This window comes from Rhagoletis pomonella, unplaced genomic scaffold (assembly GCF_013731165.1).
Source record: "Rhagoletis pomonella isolate Grant_MI unplaced genomic scaffold, Rhpom_1.0 Rhpom_scaffold_00001, whole genome shotgun sequence".
NCBI lineage: Eukaryota > Metazoa > Arthropoda > Insecta > Diptera > Tephritidae > Rhagoletis > Rhagoletis pomonella.
The window spans coordinates 39,460,601-39,477,842 of NW_023458555.1; the positions used below are offsets into that span (position 1 = coordinate 39,460,601).

At 36.6% G+C, this 17,242-nt stretch overlaps 1 protein-coding gene across 1 annotated transcript in view; it reads right to left on the reverse strand.

The window, feature by feature from the left end:
- Positions 1–17,242, reverse strand: part of LOC118745587 (dystrophin, isoforms A/C/F/G/H) — a gene marked incomplete at its 5' end in the record, with an annotated part of 547,153 nt that overhangs the window by 23,596 nt on the left and 506,315 nt on the right. Inside the window, 2 exon segments of the mRNA XM_036479124.1 lie at positions 1,122–1,245; positions 8,533–8,683. Coding sequence (XP_036335017.1) covers positions 1,122–1,245; positions 8,533–8,683 — 275 coding nt within the window.

The window sequence follows — 17,242 nt, forward strand, 5'->3', positions numbered from 1 at the left end:
GAATCAATCTTGTGAAATCGATTTATTTCTAGACGATTCCTTCCTGCATAGATTATGTCTATTTTTATTCTAAACGTTTAAAAAACTTACTTTTTTATATCGATCTGGCATCTCTAGTTGATAGAGGGAAAGATAATGAAACTGGTCCATTCTCAATACATCTGGCGAAAAAAATTTAGAAGTAAAGAATTGAGAGCGGAAGTCCTGTCGCTTCCATTTTGAAATATATATTGTGGACTTTTACCTCATGGGTATAGTACATTCATCTTGAGATGGAGTCATTGGGTTCTTAAAGTGGCTGTTGCATTGGTTTTACTATGCTAACTCGTGTGTCTGAAACTGCGGTTGCTATCAAACCAAAATTTTTTTTTTTGCTACGTATTACTGAATTCTGTTACCCAAGTATTTCTGCGACAATATTTTTCTAAAAATTTAAAACCGCTTCCTTTGGAGTACTGGATAGAAATTGCATCCAACAGTTGCACCAATGCACCATAGAATAGAATTACCACATCAAACGGCAATTGATGTCACTATCTGCTAAAGCAATCCTTTATTTCGTCATATATATACCTATGTATTTATGCATGTATGTAGAGACCCAAGTAAGGTTCATATATTTAGCTGAAAATGGTCTACCAACTAGATGGGCTTGAATTGGCACATTGACGATAGGCAGATATGCACTTCCCTCATATACATATGTTTATATATGTATTTACCTATGAACCAGTACGTACTCGTACGTAAAAATATCAGCAATGCGGCCTATCTGTCTGGGTACTATGCTAGTTGAAAGCTTTTATTGACAGGCGATTGAGTGTTGCACAGTTAGTGATGTCACGAATCCGAATGTTTAATGCCATTAACACCAGACACGGCCTGTTCGATATGAACACACAACCAACGTGTTATATCAGTATGTATGTAAAAGTGCTTTTATATGCATCTAGGTACATACAAATGTGTGCTTATAATCATGATTGTAGTTTCACGAATATGTGTGTATAGGCCTGTATTTTGTTTACAACCCATACTACCCATGCCTATGCTATGCAAAGTACATATGTACGATTATATGCTCGCATACTTGTATGTAAGTTAGTTTTTGTTTTACTCACCTTCCGTATCACTGTTGTCCGATACTGGCGGCTCACTTGTAATATACTGACGTCCACTCAATAAATTGCTTTCGACAATGGGACGTTTGTCCTCCAGTTGACGTCGAAAGGCTTTATGATCATCCTGTAAGTAAAGATAAGTGACGAAGAAATTGATACATGAATTGTTGTGGTAAACACTTTATGTGTGTAATAAATTAGATTTTGAGAGTTATGTAAGTCGTAATGAAGATATGTAAATTATTAACAAGCACGAATTAGTATAGGAGGATTTCGTTATAAATTACCGAACACTTGAATGTTGTTTTAGTCGAAACGTGTTAAAAGCTTGCTTATGGCACCTAAAATGACTACTTAAATTTATATTGAGTACTTTACTCTTAAATAACTGACAAGTTTTGACCTGTAGAAAAAGGAAACGATCAACAGTCGTATAAAGCAGCGATGGGCAGAGAGATCTTTAACTTTATGTACACACGTCAATACAAAATGTATATAAACCTTGAAAGGGCTTTGGGCGCGAACAAAGTGGTTCCCACTACCAGTATAAAGTCTTTGGAGAAAATTAAAAAAAAAAGAATTGCGTCATCTGGTGCAAAGAAATTAAAAAAAAAATACATTATGTTGCATAAAATTTTATAAAAGCCTACACTTAACCAACTCAGATTAATTTTTTTGTATCCATAAACCATTCGTTTGTACCAAACAAAACAGCATTCAATTGTATGTGCCCTCTAAACAAAATAACCGCTTATTTGACCATAGCGGAGCGGTTAAAGGTGCGAACTTCCACTAGGTAGGACCAAAATTCAATCCCTGGCAAAAGCAATATCCAACCAAAAAAAAGTTTGCTTAGAGCGTCGGGCAATGGCAAACCGAGTGTACATCCCAAATTGGAGGAGAGGCTCGGTCAAAGAGGTAGAAAATGTGTAAGCGCCAAAATATTATTACTTGTTTACAAATATCTTATCTGCCTGCTTTTCGTCTTCGGCAAGAGCTCCCGCTGAGAGCGAATGGTAAAGTTGAATAGACAGACTTTAATACCATTTCAATCTTTAGCCATGGTTCAGAGCTGAATGATAAAGTCAGCAGCAATATCCGGTCGGGAAACTACTCCTTAGCTTAAACCTGCAACTTAAGGACTACTGTGGCATTTTGTAAGCTCGGGCTATAATGCAACCTCTCCTCTGCGAATGTAGCAATTACGCAATGCACAAAGAATGTAGTCTGGGTTCCGGCCACAGAAATATCCTTGGAAACAGCTTTGCGAACAAGCTGGTAAGGAAGGTAAGTAGTATATAGTTATTCAATTCTGTCCAAATGCCGTCAAGCAAACTAACTTCAAATGAACTATGGCTCATATCTGCTTTAACAAGTTTGTAATTAACTATAATATATCGGAATTTTCGGGACTACTTAGGGACTTTCGGAACTATTTCGGGATCTTCGAAGCTACTTTGAGATTTTCGGGGTCTTGGGGTTGTATCGGGATCTTCGGAACTACATACATACTCTGGGATTTTTGGGACTATTTTGAGATTTTCGACACTACTTCGGGATTTTTGGGATTATCGAGACCATATTCTAATTCTTGGGACTATTTCGGGATTTTCGAAACTACTTCGAGATTGCAGAAACATTTGATAAAAATATATATCGATACATTTATCGATATCAATATTTATAAATATATCGACAAAAATATCGATAAATATATCGATAAATATATTCATTAATATCGGCAGGCATTCGCAAATCGGAAGAGAAGCTCGGCCAAACACTAACATATGTGTCAGCGCCAATCTATTATCATTATCAAGGCCGTATTTAAGGGGGAGGGGATTGTAAGTGTTCTGAGTGGCGATTGACTGGCGACTGCGTATGCAGATTTGACAAGCGAGTTGATGAATCGCTGCGGGAGGTGTGAAGAGTGTAGCGGGGAAATAATACTCGACCAAGTAAACAAACTGAGTTTCTAATGACTGCCTCTCCAGTTTGCTCGACCGATGACTTGGTCGATTACTCGCCAAACTGTTTATATGGTTACAATGTCATCACCACTGGAAAACTTCAGATTTATGACCGAAAATATTGTACACATTGCTGACCGCAATAAGTTACAACAAATAAATGACTAAAAGTTGTTAAAAGTTAAGTGAGTACAAGAAAGAGCATAAAATTAATCTAAAAATACTCTAGCTAAACCCATAAATGTACTGGCAACCTAATGAAGTAAAATTTGTTGTGAAATTACAAATACATTTATATTTAATGTGTTTAAGTTGCAAGCGAACACAAAAGCTAAATCGTGCAGCGCATAAACCACCTACGGATATTTTTCCACTTGAATAAACAGAAATAAGGTGAATCGGAAATGAGGTTTTTTGAACAGGTAGTAAAAGGGAAGTATCTGGCGATTAGTTAGCTATTTTGGCTAAGAAAAAAATAAAATAAAAACATTAATTCGCCTAACGGCATTTATTTCCTTCCAGCCCATAGCCACTATAATCTCCTCACACAGTAGGCGATCAAAGAATTGACCACAACCTAAACTGCCACTGTCACAGCTACTTTATTATTATTTTGACTGGCTTGGCGCTATAAACACATCGAAACGCTGCAAATAGTAGAGCCGGCCAGCATTTTCACCAGCAATTCAATTGACTGCAGGCACTGCTTTTTTCTGATTTGATTTTTTACTACCCACTCGAATGCATATGTGGCTAACATTAACATGGCCACTACTGACTTAACGAGTAAAGCAACAAAGTCACAGTGGCAGTAGCAATGACAGCAGCAAAGGCCACTGAGCAGCACATGTAAATATGTCCAACTGCGGTGAAAAAGTTTTACAACTCCGCAGAATCAGGAGTCCATACAGTGGTTGCGACGACGCCGGAGATTTTTGGGAAGTTTTATATCACCGCGTGCTGTGATTGCAGGAGTTCAGTTGCCGCTCGCAGGCGTAGTGGGCGAATGAGCAACTAAAGTGCTTTGACTGCTCACTGCCTTTTAGTTTTATTTGCCCTGTTTTTCGTACACAATCATTTGCTCTTTTCAATGCTTACCCTTTTTTTGTGTAATTCATACCTAAATTTTGCTTTTTTGTTTGTAGTTGTGTCTGCAATCACGCCAAGCCCTTGAGTGATTTTCTTTGCGGTGCGCAAAAACTTTGGTTCAACTAACATTCAGCTCTTCAGTGGATATTTGTGCGGATGTTGGCCGACCAAAAGTAGTAATTTCACAAACACACTTATGAATGTGCACGCGTATGTACATACGGCTACATTTGTGTGTGCGAACATTGGGCAAGGGTCATTAAACAATTACGAGAATACAATGTAATGGAACTGACTACATTAATATACACTAAGTATATACGCTCACAACCATATTCGAGCGCGTTCAAGTATCCTTTGCAAGTTATGTTGCTTTGGTACTTTTATTTTCGGGCATAAAGTCCACATGGAAGGCAAAGTTGGGAGCAAATTGTAAATTGAAAATGTCCAGCAAATGGAAAAGAGCAATTTGTAGAGTAGTTACTTGGAGCAGTAATTGAAACGAACACATATTTTGAAATTCAACCATTTATAGGTTTTCTATTACTTGTACTTCATTTTTTATGGCTCCAAAATAACTCATGAGTATGAGCTGAGAGCAGAGAAGAAGGTAATGCCTTGCGAATTTTCGACAGCTTCTCATAAGAATTGCTGAGGGATCATTCTAAAATTGGTATTTCCATTTTGTTCGCGGCCACGCTTGCTTTCTTTGTCCACCAATCGAGCTTGGTCGAAGGATCTATTCATAGGACCATAATGATCTATATGGTAAGCGAAATCATTTTAATTTTATGCCCTTAATATGTCAGACGACAGCTGTACCCAAGAACTTACTGTGCACTTTCACTAAGATCCGAGCCATGCTCAGAGCAGTATAAAATGGATACATTTTTTTCTAACAGCGACAGCCAATGGAAACCCCCCTTAGTCTATTTACGTGTTATGAAAAAGCTTCTGTGAGATGTGATGCCTCAATATAGTATTCTTGACGCCTGTTGCCAGATTTCGTTTATAAGCACTTAGATGTGCATATTTGGCAATTTAAAAAAAAAACCTTCAAACACATAAAAAGACAATTTAAAGGAGTAAAAAAAACATCACTTAATCGCCTATCTTCCGATATGTTTGCCAGCAGACACTTAACAACCTGGTGTGCGCTCGAGTGGAGGGTAGCAATGTAACCACTTGAAAGGAGGTCACACATTAGCAAATGACACAAGAGCACACAAATACATTAAGTACTATCTCTAAATACATACATACATACTGAGGGGTAGGTATTCGTGATGAGCACTCAAGCGTAACCCTTCCATTTGTCTTATATATGCATGGATGTGCACCTACCTCTCCGTACCTATACATTGTAAACATAAAAAAATACACACACAGTGTACTTTAAAAATATGTCCTTACACAATCTGTCTCTTCAAGCCGAAATAGCTACAATCTTTCCTTCGACTAACACTCTTTCACCGTTCGCTCGCACGCCACTTGGCATGCTGTCAAAATCTCAAAATTGTCTTAACCTCAAAAATGAACCCACTTCATACGCCATTAAATCTCAACTCGTGAGCGACCTCAACGCATTAAGGCGAGTAGAGGTAGTATAGTAAGCAGAGCTTACTTGTTTGCGCAAAATGCAAAAGGAGGCACGACGAGCACAATGTGTGAAGCAGTCAGTCAGGCGCATCAACCTACATACATATGTACATGAGTACGTACGCACTTATGTTTGTATATAAGTAGCTCGGTACTGCGGGAAGTCGGTGAGTGATGATGGGTTCGTTGAAAAGGGTGCAATATATTCGCATGTGTCTGTAAGTGGTGGAAATAACCCTGCAAAAATTTGAGGACCAGGTGGTCTACTGGGTCGTAGTTTTAAAGTATGAGCAAAAGGACCAGGTTGCATACTAGTAACTTGTTATCCTGACCTGGACCACTTCAAACGTAAAAAACTGATATATGTGTTGAACACCACCTCTTCGTGGCCGATCGGCAATATGATTCGGTTGCCGGTTCAAAAGGAGTAGTTGTCTAGGTGGTCCCATGTTATGCAGTGATGGACCAAAAGCGGTCCCATGTTATGCAGCGTTGGACCAGAGGTGGTCAGGTCCAATGACATCGCAATGTTAATGTAACCATATTTTCTCCATATATTTGGACCATTTTGGTTACTAGTGTTGGTTACAAGGTAGTGTGGTCCTGTACTAGTACTTAACCTAGTACCACTTTTTGCAGGGAAGCGCTGTGGCATGGGACGAGTGTAGAATTCAACCTGTATAGGTAGCGCCGTTGGCAGTAATCGCCATGCGTTTCGTTTCGTTTCGATGCTACAAAGAAAATAGCCATAAATATTATTTCAGTTCTTTCCACGCAATTACTTGCAAGCGGAAAGAATGTGGTAATGTGCAGTCTAACTAAATTTGCGTCTATATATTTTTCTAGTGTATAAGCAAAGTACATAAAAATAAGTTTATAAGCAGCATTTCTTTAGATATATTAGAAGATAGGGTTACAAAGGGATTTAGCGGTGCCTATGGGTATGCACCTGACTATACACAGTTCCTCATTTAGGTCGGAGTTTGTGCTCTTTAGGCAACGTGAGCAACGCATGTGTCAGATGCGATAAAAAATCCATGACTACTTGGAGCATCCCTAGAAGTGCTGTCGCGAGCTTGTCTATTTCAATGCTAGACTAGGACGCTTCTCTCCCCGTCGCTTTCCTTAATTTCTATAACTACGACAAATTCATATGTCTTCAAAATTATAAAAAAAAAAAATAAAAATTGTGAAAGATCTAGTATCTTCAGATTATTTCGATTTGCTTTCGTTTTCGTCTCAATAAAGCATAAAAAAGAAGTTATTTCATTCAACGTTTTAAGAAAGATTTTCAGAATATGCGGAGCATGCGAGTTTCACAGGGAGTGCGGGAAAAGATTTTGATCCCATCCTGCGCGAAATTTTTTTAAAGAACTTCTCGATACCGCCCACCCCGGCCATTTCGAAATCAGTGACCCATGGTCCAGATATCCCGCGCCCATTTCTAATCCTTATATCACACAACAAGTGGTTCCGACATCGCATCGAGTGATAATTACCGGCCTTACAAACTCTCGCACAGTGAATGCCGTCGTCGGAGTTCAACCACCACTTATCACACACGAAGAGGTTCAGCTGTATCGAGAGACCCGAGAAATTCTGTGCAACTAAGGTTTTATCTAAAGGACATTAACCATTTTTTTTAATTTCCCCATTCAAACCAGTCAGCTAATACCCTTCTAACTAGTTCGACAGCTTTGAAACAGTAAGTTTCCCGGGCCTACCGCTTGTTGAGCTTGACAGCAATGATTGATAGGCTAGCCGATTTAGACAGTTGCCACAACAACAAAACAACCAAATTTTCCATACATCACGTGCCGCCGCCAATAAAATACCTAGTCGGATTTCAGTGAGCCCTATATATCAACTGGTAGGAAGAGAGGTGTTACGCCGAGGCAGAGTAAGAAAAATGGGGCGTATTGGGGAAGAAAGCATGTTACCTTGGACCGATAAAGGGAGCTGGAGGGGGAATTTTTCCTGATAAGGGAGGAAAAACTACGCGAGTAGCCTACAAGAACAAACACGGGAGTCTAGTAGCCGATGTCCAGAGCGCGCGGAAACTATTAAGGCAGTACATATGGATGGTAACAGTACTGACACTAGCAGAGGAGAGCAACCAGAGCATGAAATTCCAACAGCGATTTCTCGGCTGAAGAATAACAAAGCTGCTGGAGCTGACGGCCTACCAACAGGGCTCTAATATGGTGCCCAACCAGCTGCGTGGAAGGAACTCTAACTGACAATTTTAATGAAATTTCATTAGGATTCTTTAGAAAAAGAAAAAAAAAATGGTTGCGTTCTGTTCTATGAAAACAATTATTCGCTGAATCTTAATACACATCAAAATAAATAAATAAATACACATCTAAATCGAAAGATCTAAATGGGGTTTTGACCTAAAAGTAAACCCTTTAGTCTACTCTAAATAAACTGATGAGTGGTAAAAATGTCGCTTCGAAATATTCCTCCTTGTTAGCTCTCGTCAATTATGCCCGCAATCAAGAAGTTTTAAGAGGCTACGATTTTCAAATGTTTTCCAAAAATTAACGAATTTATAAAAGAAAAATAAGAATGCAATCACAAACACCAAAACTTTCCCTTTTTAATCCTTTGCTAAATCATGCCTCATTCGTTGAATCTAAACAGCAAAAATAAAATGTCAACGCAATAGCTTATTTTTCACCACCAAAAGTTGACCCCCATTTCATGCAACATTGCCTTCCCACCCAGAACAATTTGTCATCATTACTTACCAATTGTTTTTGCAGACTCGCAGCATCGCCCATCAGCGGACCAACGCTCAGCGACGATTGTTCGGTATCTTTGCGTATAACCCATTCGGTGAGTTCGCGTAGTGACAACAACAACGCATTCCAATGTTCCGAATTCGACTCCAAGCGATTTCTGTGAGAAAAAAATAAAAAATAAAGAAATATAAAATTGGTGTAATTGTAAGAAGAAGGGACGCTTGTTAGCGCGAGCAATAAAAAAATGCTAAAATGCTAATAACAATATAATTTGGGTAAAATGATATGCTGCAAAGAATTTTGATCTAGCGACACCGGAGAGCGGGCGTAGCGTTGGAATAAAAAAATTTCACTTAAGTATTTTGCTTGAGAAGAAAGTAAGTTAATGTAAATTGTAGCTATGCATTTAAATCTAATTTGCCTCAATAAAAAGCGTGTCAAATGTAGTAAAAAGATGAAAAGGACACACAAATCGGGCAATTTGTCACTGGTGTCTACTTCAGTTTTGTTACAATTGAGTTTAGAAATTTTATTTTGACCAATTTTAGTACGAGTATGGCTGTGGCTCAATTTGTTCGTTATCCTAAGCGTGGTAAACTCACAATTTCGCGACTTCTAAAAACGCTGCTTTTGTGGTGGTGCTGGTGATTAGCAAACCCCAAAAAGAAGAGGCTTCCTTATGACGATTGCTGACAAACGATTTTCGGGCTTATGGTAGCGACCACCATTCCCAAATCCAAAGTTATTACACACGCCCATCGCATCGAAAATCCCAGTTGCCATCTTTCTAATTTCAGGAGCGGGTAAAGTTGTCACATGACCCTTGCCGTGGATAATCCTGGCTGGGGATTCAAAAACATAGGCCTGTTCTATTTATTTTTAAATTTTTGAGCCTTTATGCTTTGACGACGATGATGATTAAGCGATGGCTGCATGAGCCTTAAAATGGCATGCGTACAACTGGACGCAAACGCTCCAGGCTTAACTGCGATGGAAAGATCAGGTGGATTAAAACTCGGCATTTCCAATTAGGGCTGTTGACACAAAGGAGAACACTCACCGAAAAGCATCTCAGGAGCTTGCTGCGGGTAGTCAAGAGGTTAGCTTGATGACCGGAGCTCGGCTTCAAGACTTCAACAGGACACAAACATCTAAAGCCACTCATCGAGACTGACATATCACATCACAAACTCTTTGCCGTCAGTCCACCTGACCGATCAGAACTCGAAGGAGGGAACAAGAGGATATCGTGTCATCGAGATTATTTCGATTTTCAACACCGAGTTTTAGGGAAAATCGCTGGTTTTTAAGAGCTAATTACGGACATAATCTTCCGCTGAGATAGCAAAAGATTAGAAGATCTAGGACGTCATAGCCGAAAGCAATTACTGGTTGTAGGGGTGCATGAAGCTCGTTGTCTATGACGGTAGTTGGTCTGTACTAAGATGCGATAAATTAGCCTAAGACCGGACAGAAGCTCATGCGAAAGTTGTTGAACATAGAGATATCCCAAGACGAGATATTGAGATTCGACCTCACCATCACCTAGCAGAAAACTTGGGGATATTCTAAAACTACAGGGAAAGCATGCCTAAAAATGTCGAGGAGCCATGCAGGTAGTCTTGTTTTTTGATAACGGATGCGTAGACATTATAGCGAAGAGTGACCACAAGGCCAGCCGTTGCTTCGGGAATATTACACTCAAGGTCTAAAACATGGACATCGAACTTAGCAGCTTTGAAATGGACATCAATTATGGCAAGTCCAATTACAACCAAATGGATACTTATCATTTAACTCAGAAGAAGCTCCGAAAAAGCTGAAAAGCCATGGGTTCCTGGCAACAGGAGCTATAACTTGATGGCTTCTAAATATGCCCACTTTAGTGCTATAGAAGAGAAAACCCTATGACTGCAAATTACAACGTAGGCCAGTATTAAGCTTCAGAAAAGAAAATACAGACTGAAAATCACTTACCCCTACCCACTTACCTATCTCTCGTAATTAATGGAGCTCTTTACCAGCTGCTATGCTAAAGGAACTGGTGAGGAACAGGAGCCCACAGCATGCCAATGTCCACCATATCTAATGGGGTGGACCGACATAAGCGTAAAAAGAGAGATGGATTTAAATTACTTACTTGCCACTAAACGCCCCTTTTGCAGTAAAGGGAATTAAGCATTTTAGATATTAACCTTGTTGCTGACAATTTCAGCGATCTCAACCTGGAAAATTCTGAACCATTCGTTTTCGAAACACAAATGGAAAGTAAAATACATTTCTCAATTTCCACTCCAAAAGTGGTTCAAAACATCTTGTATATATATACAAGAATTGCTCGTTTAATGTATTAATATGAAAGACAGATGCCAGGATAGCTCGAAGGGCTTTTGATATTCTAGCACAAAAGTGTAAAGGTATGATTATGACTACTTAACTTAACGCCTGCGCTCCACGTTTTTCGTTTTCAATCTCATAAATTGTTTATAATGACTTTTGCTAAAATTTCAAAATCAAAAGTTATTAAAACAAATTCTATGGGACTGAGATATATTATTTTCCAATTTTTTGTCCATTTATAAAAGTGTGGTATATTAAAAAGTTTATTATTTTATTTATTTCAATTTAATTTGTTTTGTTAGTCCCAATTTATTTTAATTTTTATGCATTATCGTTTTAAAAAGAAAAATATATTTGGTTTATTTCATTTCGTTTTTCGGATCTTGATTATAATTTTTATCTCTTTTAATTATATAAATTTTTTAATTTTTATATTTTGTTTTAGAAATAAAAAAATGTTCTTTAATTTAATTTTCAATAACTATTGTTTTCTTTTTTTATTAATTTTTTTTTCTTTTGTTAGTTTAAATTTATTTAAATTTTTATACATTATTGTTTTAAAAGGAAAAATATACTTGTTTTATTTCATATCGTTTTTGGGATATTAAATAATTTTTATCTATTTTAATTATCAAAATTTTTTAATTTTTGTATTTTGTTTTAGAAATAAAAAGATTTTTCTTAATTGACTTTAATTTTTAATAACTATTGTTTACTTTTTTCATTTAATCTTTAATAAAAACTAGTAAATAAAGGAAGATTTAATAAAGAAAAGTAAATAAAAATACTTGTAAAGTTTAAATGGAATAAATATTTTTTTAAATTAAATTATAAAACTATTTTAGAAAAAAAAAATAAATGAAAAAAGTAAACAATAGTTATTAATAATTAAAGTCAATTAAGAAAACTCTTTTTATTTCTAAAACAAGGAAAATTTAATAAAGAAAAATAAATAAAAAAATTTATATGTGACCTGGTCTACGAAAAGGGAGCTTACGTGCGAAAACTAGTTTTCTGTGAAAAAGCTGTTAAAAGTAAGCAACTCGTTTCGTCAGTTTCTCATTATCTCGTTAATTGTTCTCCGCGCCGGACGTCCAGTAAGTGTTGTTGTTGGTCCAGTAAATGTTGTTGTTGGTCCAGTAAGTGTTGTTGTTGGTCCAGTAAATGTTGTTGTTGGTCCAGTAAGTGTTGTTGTTGGTCGGAATATTATTATAGTTTTATTATTATTATTATTAATATTATTATTATTAAATTAAATTAATTTAATTAAAAAAACATTTATTGCTAAAAGGCTAACGGCATAACGCTAAGACCTGGTTAGAACATCTTTTAATTAGTCTTTCGAAAGAAAGTAAAGAGCTTTCAAGATAGCGAAAGAGTTGTAAGACAGTTGCCAGAATTGTCCTGTTAGACAACCTTCGAAAAGAATGTGCACTCGAATTATTATAAAAACCAATGAGGTCACCAACAGCACCTAATTAAATTAAAAGAGTATGCGTCCTGGGCGAATTCATGTGAAGGAAAGAGTTATGCTTATATTTGCTTCTAGTTAGATAAATAATTTGCAAATACATTTTTTTTAACTGCATTCTAAAATTTCTCACGAAGTAAAGCCCATTGGGTCAAGATTCTTGTTTTACATCAGTGACATAAATAACTCCGCAGAATGGGGGATTATCGATGTCATAAAAGGCTCAAGGGTATAATCCACTTTACGGGCGAAATTTTTCTTTATTTCCTCACCCTAATTTCAATTAAATAAAAAAAACACATTTTTCGTGGGCGAAATAGTGGCTACTCAAATTACTTAACACGCTAAAAATCCATCCTTTCTAAACGCACGCCATCATCACATTCCAATTTTTGGGGCTATTTATTAGCGCCATAGCAGCATTTTCGCGTTAAAAATATATTTCCGTAAGATTCTAAGATTTTGGCGTAGAAATACATTAAGAAATGTGAACCGGAAATGAGTAGAGAAGCATCTATGTCAAATGTGAATCTCTTCGAAATCTCTTCGAATCTCTTCGAAAAACAAAGAAATTCCATTTCCTTTTTGATGTTGAAAATGCCTGTAGCATATTCTAAGGCGCTTGAACTTTTCTAACGAACGTTAAATGTGCCTTTATCAAACAAAATAGTACCAAGAAATGTGGCGGATGTTGTGGCCCTCCACAAACGTCCACACCCAACTTTGCTTTTGTTTATTTACTGCAAAAGAGAAAAATATGAATTTATAAATAATCTGTCATTTCTCTTTTCGTTTAATACTCAACCATTTTGGTTGTTTTTTTTTCTTGAATTTATTTTCTTGGCATCTCATCTGCCATCATTTTAAGTCGCTTTTCCTGGATGCGTGTTTTTTCGTTTAGCCTACATTGTTTTGTTATTGTTGTTGACGTTGGTATTTTATCTTGTTTTTTGCTGTAATTAAAGCGGCTGATGTTGGTGATTATAATGACAACAATCAGCTTGGCTTAACAATAAAAAAAAAAAAAATACAACAACACAATTAACACTGTGCCAGTCGTTGGCCATGCGTGTGTTTTTTGTTTTTCCGTTTATTCACCAATGAATGAATGAATAATGCGATTTAAAGCTTACTGTCTATGTGGCAGAGTGTACTTGTATGTATGTATGTGCATTCGTATTGGTATAAAGGAATAAGGAGATTAAGGCATAGGTTGGCATGACCTTAAACAAGGGAGGAAATTTAAATAATTTAACAGCAGTGATTTAAGCATATTTTAAAGTTAAGAAGGATATCCCTAAAAATTCGGAGCATAAATGCTTATGAATGAAAACATAACAAATGTTGCTTATTTCTAGGAGAACTATCTGTTGTTTTATTGTCTGATAGGACCCATAGTAAAATTCTCTTGTTGTATAATTCTCTCGAACGACTTAACCCACAAAGAAATTGCGTATACTTTATATAAAAAAGAATGAGCGCACCTGGGCCGTTCTACGGAAGTGAAATTATTCTTGATTAATTTTATAAACGCTCCATTGTCCTGATAGTTGTGTATTTAGATCTGCTGGTTTTAAAATAACTGAAGATAACATAACTTAACGCTGGTCTGAGTGATTTTAAAGTTATAAAATCACAAATCTAGAAATCAAAGTTTATTTCTGATTTGCCTCACTAAGCTGAAATCTGGTGAGTTGAGGCGAGCTGATGTGGCTTGAGTTGAAGTAATATGGTAGACAGACGGAGAAAATTAATTTGAATTAATAAGCATAAATGCAAATTAAAATTTTACCCTTACAGACGGCAGTAATGCGAATAAACCAGCCGCAAAGTCGTGGGTTCGAGTCCCACGGCCAGTATACATTTTTATTTCTTTTTCATTCTTTTTTTTAAAAGTTCTATATTTTTTTTTACGTTACTTTCAGTTAGTTGTTGTTGAATTTTAAAAAAAATTCATCTCTAAAAATTAAAATTAACTAATAGTAAAATAAGAAATGTGATATAAAATAAAGCAAATGGAAATAAAATAAAGTAAAATTAAATATGGGTGTTTCCAGCGGAAGGTCCACCACGACAAAAAAAAATAAAAGTTTTATATCTAACGTATTTACAGGCCGATTTGTCTGCTTTTTAAAATATATACTGGCTATGTAAGAAGAATAATGTTTGCATAAATTGGTCTTCCTAGATGGTGGCAAGGTCGAGATGTTTCGAAAAACCGTATTTATGGTCCGATTTGGTTCGAATTTGGCGCATGTGGTTGAAACATAATAAATCATAGATTTCTAATAAATTGACCCTGAATTGGCGCTGAAGTCAAAATATAAAGTATATTCTATATAAAATACATGTTTTATTTGCGTTGAAAATTCATTTAAAAGCAATATTAACAAAAATATAACGATGGAAATTTATGTCATGTGACGCCACGTCACGTCACGTTTCACACTTGGGGTTGTAAAAGAGAATTGAAACAATTTGCATTAATTCAAAAAACTCTAAAAACAACTAGAATTGCTCCAAATCATATCAAAATAAGTTTCATCAAAATAGCCATCCACAATTCGCAGAGTTTTGCGATTTTGTAAGAAAAGAAAAAATCAACTTCCATTTTTTGTCACGTAACGAACCTCTCTTTAAATGCTTATATTTCAGGACCAAGCAGTTCGATTGATTTCATTTTTCGGTTAAATATAGAGCTAATTATGTGCTATACAATGGCCCAAAAAAGTTAAAGAAAACGAATGGTTTTCCTTTTTTGTATCACATTGAAATCGTACGACTGTCACGTGCGCCACCATGGGAATGCCCATATATAAATAAAATAAAATAAAACAAGTAAGAAAGTCTAAGTTCGGGCGGAGCCGAACATTAAATACCCGGCGCAAGTATTAAATATATGTTTTTCACCTTTCCGCAAGCTACCGCTACATGGTAAGCCGGGGTGTATCAATTTTGAGTAAATTAGCGTCCTTAAATTTCGAAATATTGAAATTTCAAGCATTTCTGAAATTTATTGTTATATGAAAAGCGGCCGTAATTTTAGGCCGATTTCAACAATTCTCAACGCTTTGCTTTTATGTGGCAAGCACAATAACCACACCGAGTTTGGTAGAAATTGGTCGAATGGTTGCCGAGATACATATAAGTGATCATAAGTGGGCGGTGCCACGCCCATTTTCCAAAATTTTATCATAAAAGTATGTCTTGGTAAATGATGGTTGCAAGCGTCAATTTTGAATAAATTAGCTTTAATATTTACTGATTTATCGAAGATTTCGTTTTTCTCTAAATTACCCTTATATGGAATGTGGGTGTGGTTATTGTCCGATTTTTTAAATTTTCGGCCATTTGGTATGCTGTACCAAAGCCAACAATTGTGTCAAGTTTGGAAGAAATCGGGGCAGCGGTTGCCAAGATATACACATGTAACCATAAGTGGGCGTGGCTACGCCCATTTTTCAAAAACTTATAATTTTCTTATTTTTCGTCTCAAAATTATATAAATATCAATTGTGAGTGAATAATCTTCAGTAGTTACTAAAATATCGCAGTTTTCGTATTTCTGAAAATTACCGCTTTATGGAAGGTAGGCGTGGTTAATGTCCGATTTTGGCCATTTTCAATACCATCCGTCCTACGCCGGAAAGAAGTACACGTACCAAGTTTTGTTAGGATATCTTTATTTTTACTCGAGTTATCGTGTGCACAGACGGACGGACAGTCGGACGGACGGACGGACGGACAGACAGTCACCGCTTAATAGATTTCTCTTTTCATTCTGATCATTTATGTATACATTTGTCTATATCTATCTCGATTCGTTTTGCCTGTTAAAAACAACCGTTATGTGAACAAAGTTATAATACCCTTGTGCACAAGTGCGCTTGGGTATAAAAATATAAAATAAATAATAAAAGCAAAAAAATTTTCGCAATCGCTCCAACCGAATATCGAACAAGGCAGCTGCAGGCTTGTAGCTCGCAAATCTCACCACTCGGCTACCGCGTACGCGAAACTCGACTGATTCGTTTGCTTACTTGTACAAAAGGCAACAACTGGCCGTTTTTAGCAGTGTTGTCATCGAAAATTCCCCGAATCCGAGTTAATTTCCAAAAATTTCGTGCATTTGTTCGGCTGCTTATGCTCATTTTAAAGAGGAAAATGCATGAGTTGAAGCAAATTAAGGCTGGTTATGCAAATAATCGAGCCCGTTTGTCCACCTTATAAGATGAGTTTAAATGAGATTATGCGAGTTGAGCCTAAGTGAGATGAGGAGAGGTGAGTTGATTTCCCGTGAGTTGTGGTAAGGTGAGGTGGTGTGAGTTGAGTTGAGGTGGAATTAGTTAAGCTGTGCTAATTTGAGGTGCGGATTTCAGGTGAATAAAGGTGGGGTTAGTTGAGTTGAAGAGAGGTTAGATGGGGTGAGCTGAGTTGAGGAGAGGTGAGTCGAGTTGATGCTAAGTGAAGTGAAGTGAGGGGAACAACATTAAAAAACAATATCTTAATCTTCAATTATATCTTTATCTCTGAGACTTTATCTTATTCCCTCTATCTGCCTTTATTTTTGTCTCTATTTTTTTCGACATCTTTTTTTATCCTTATCCTTATGTTTATTTTTTTCTTCATCTGTATACATAATTCCCTTATGTTATGCCTGCAAATTTACCGCCATCGTTGTCTCTACATATCTTTATTCTTATCTCTCTTCTTGATGTCAAAATGTTATCCTTAAACTGCTGCTTAACTCAGTATCAACATCAAAGCATACTTTTAGGTGGCATTTCCCGTCCCCAAACATCCACGGTAGCTTTTCTATATCTACACTACCCCTAAAAACGTTGAGGAATTTCACAAAACTAGCAGCACCGTTGTACCGAGAGAGACTTTGAATGGCGAATCGAA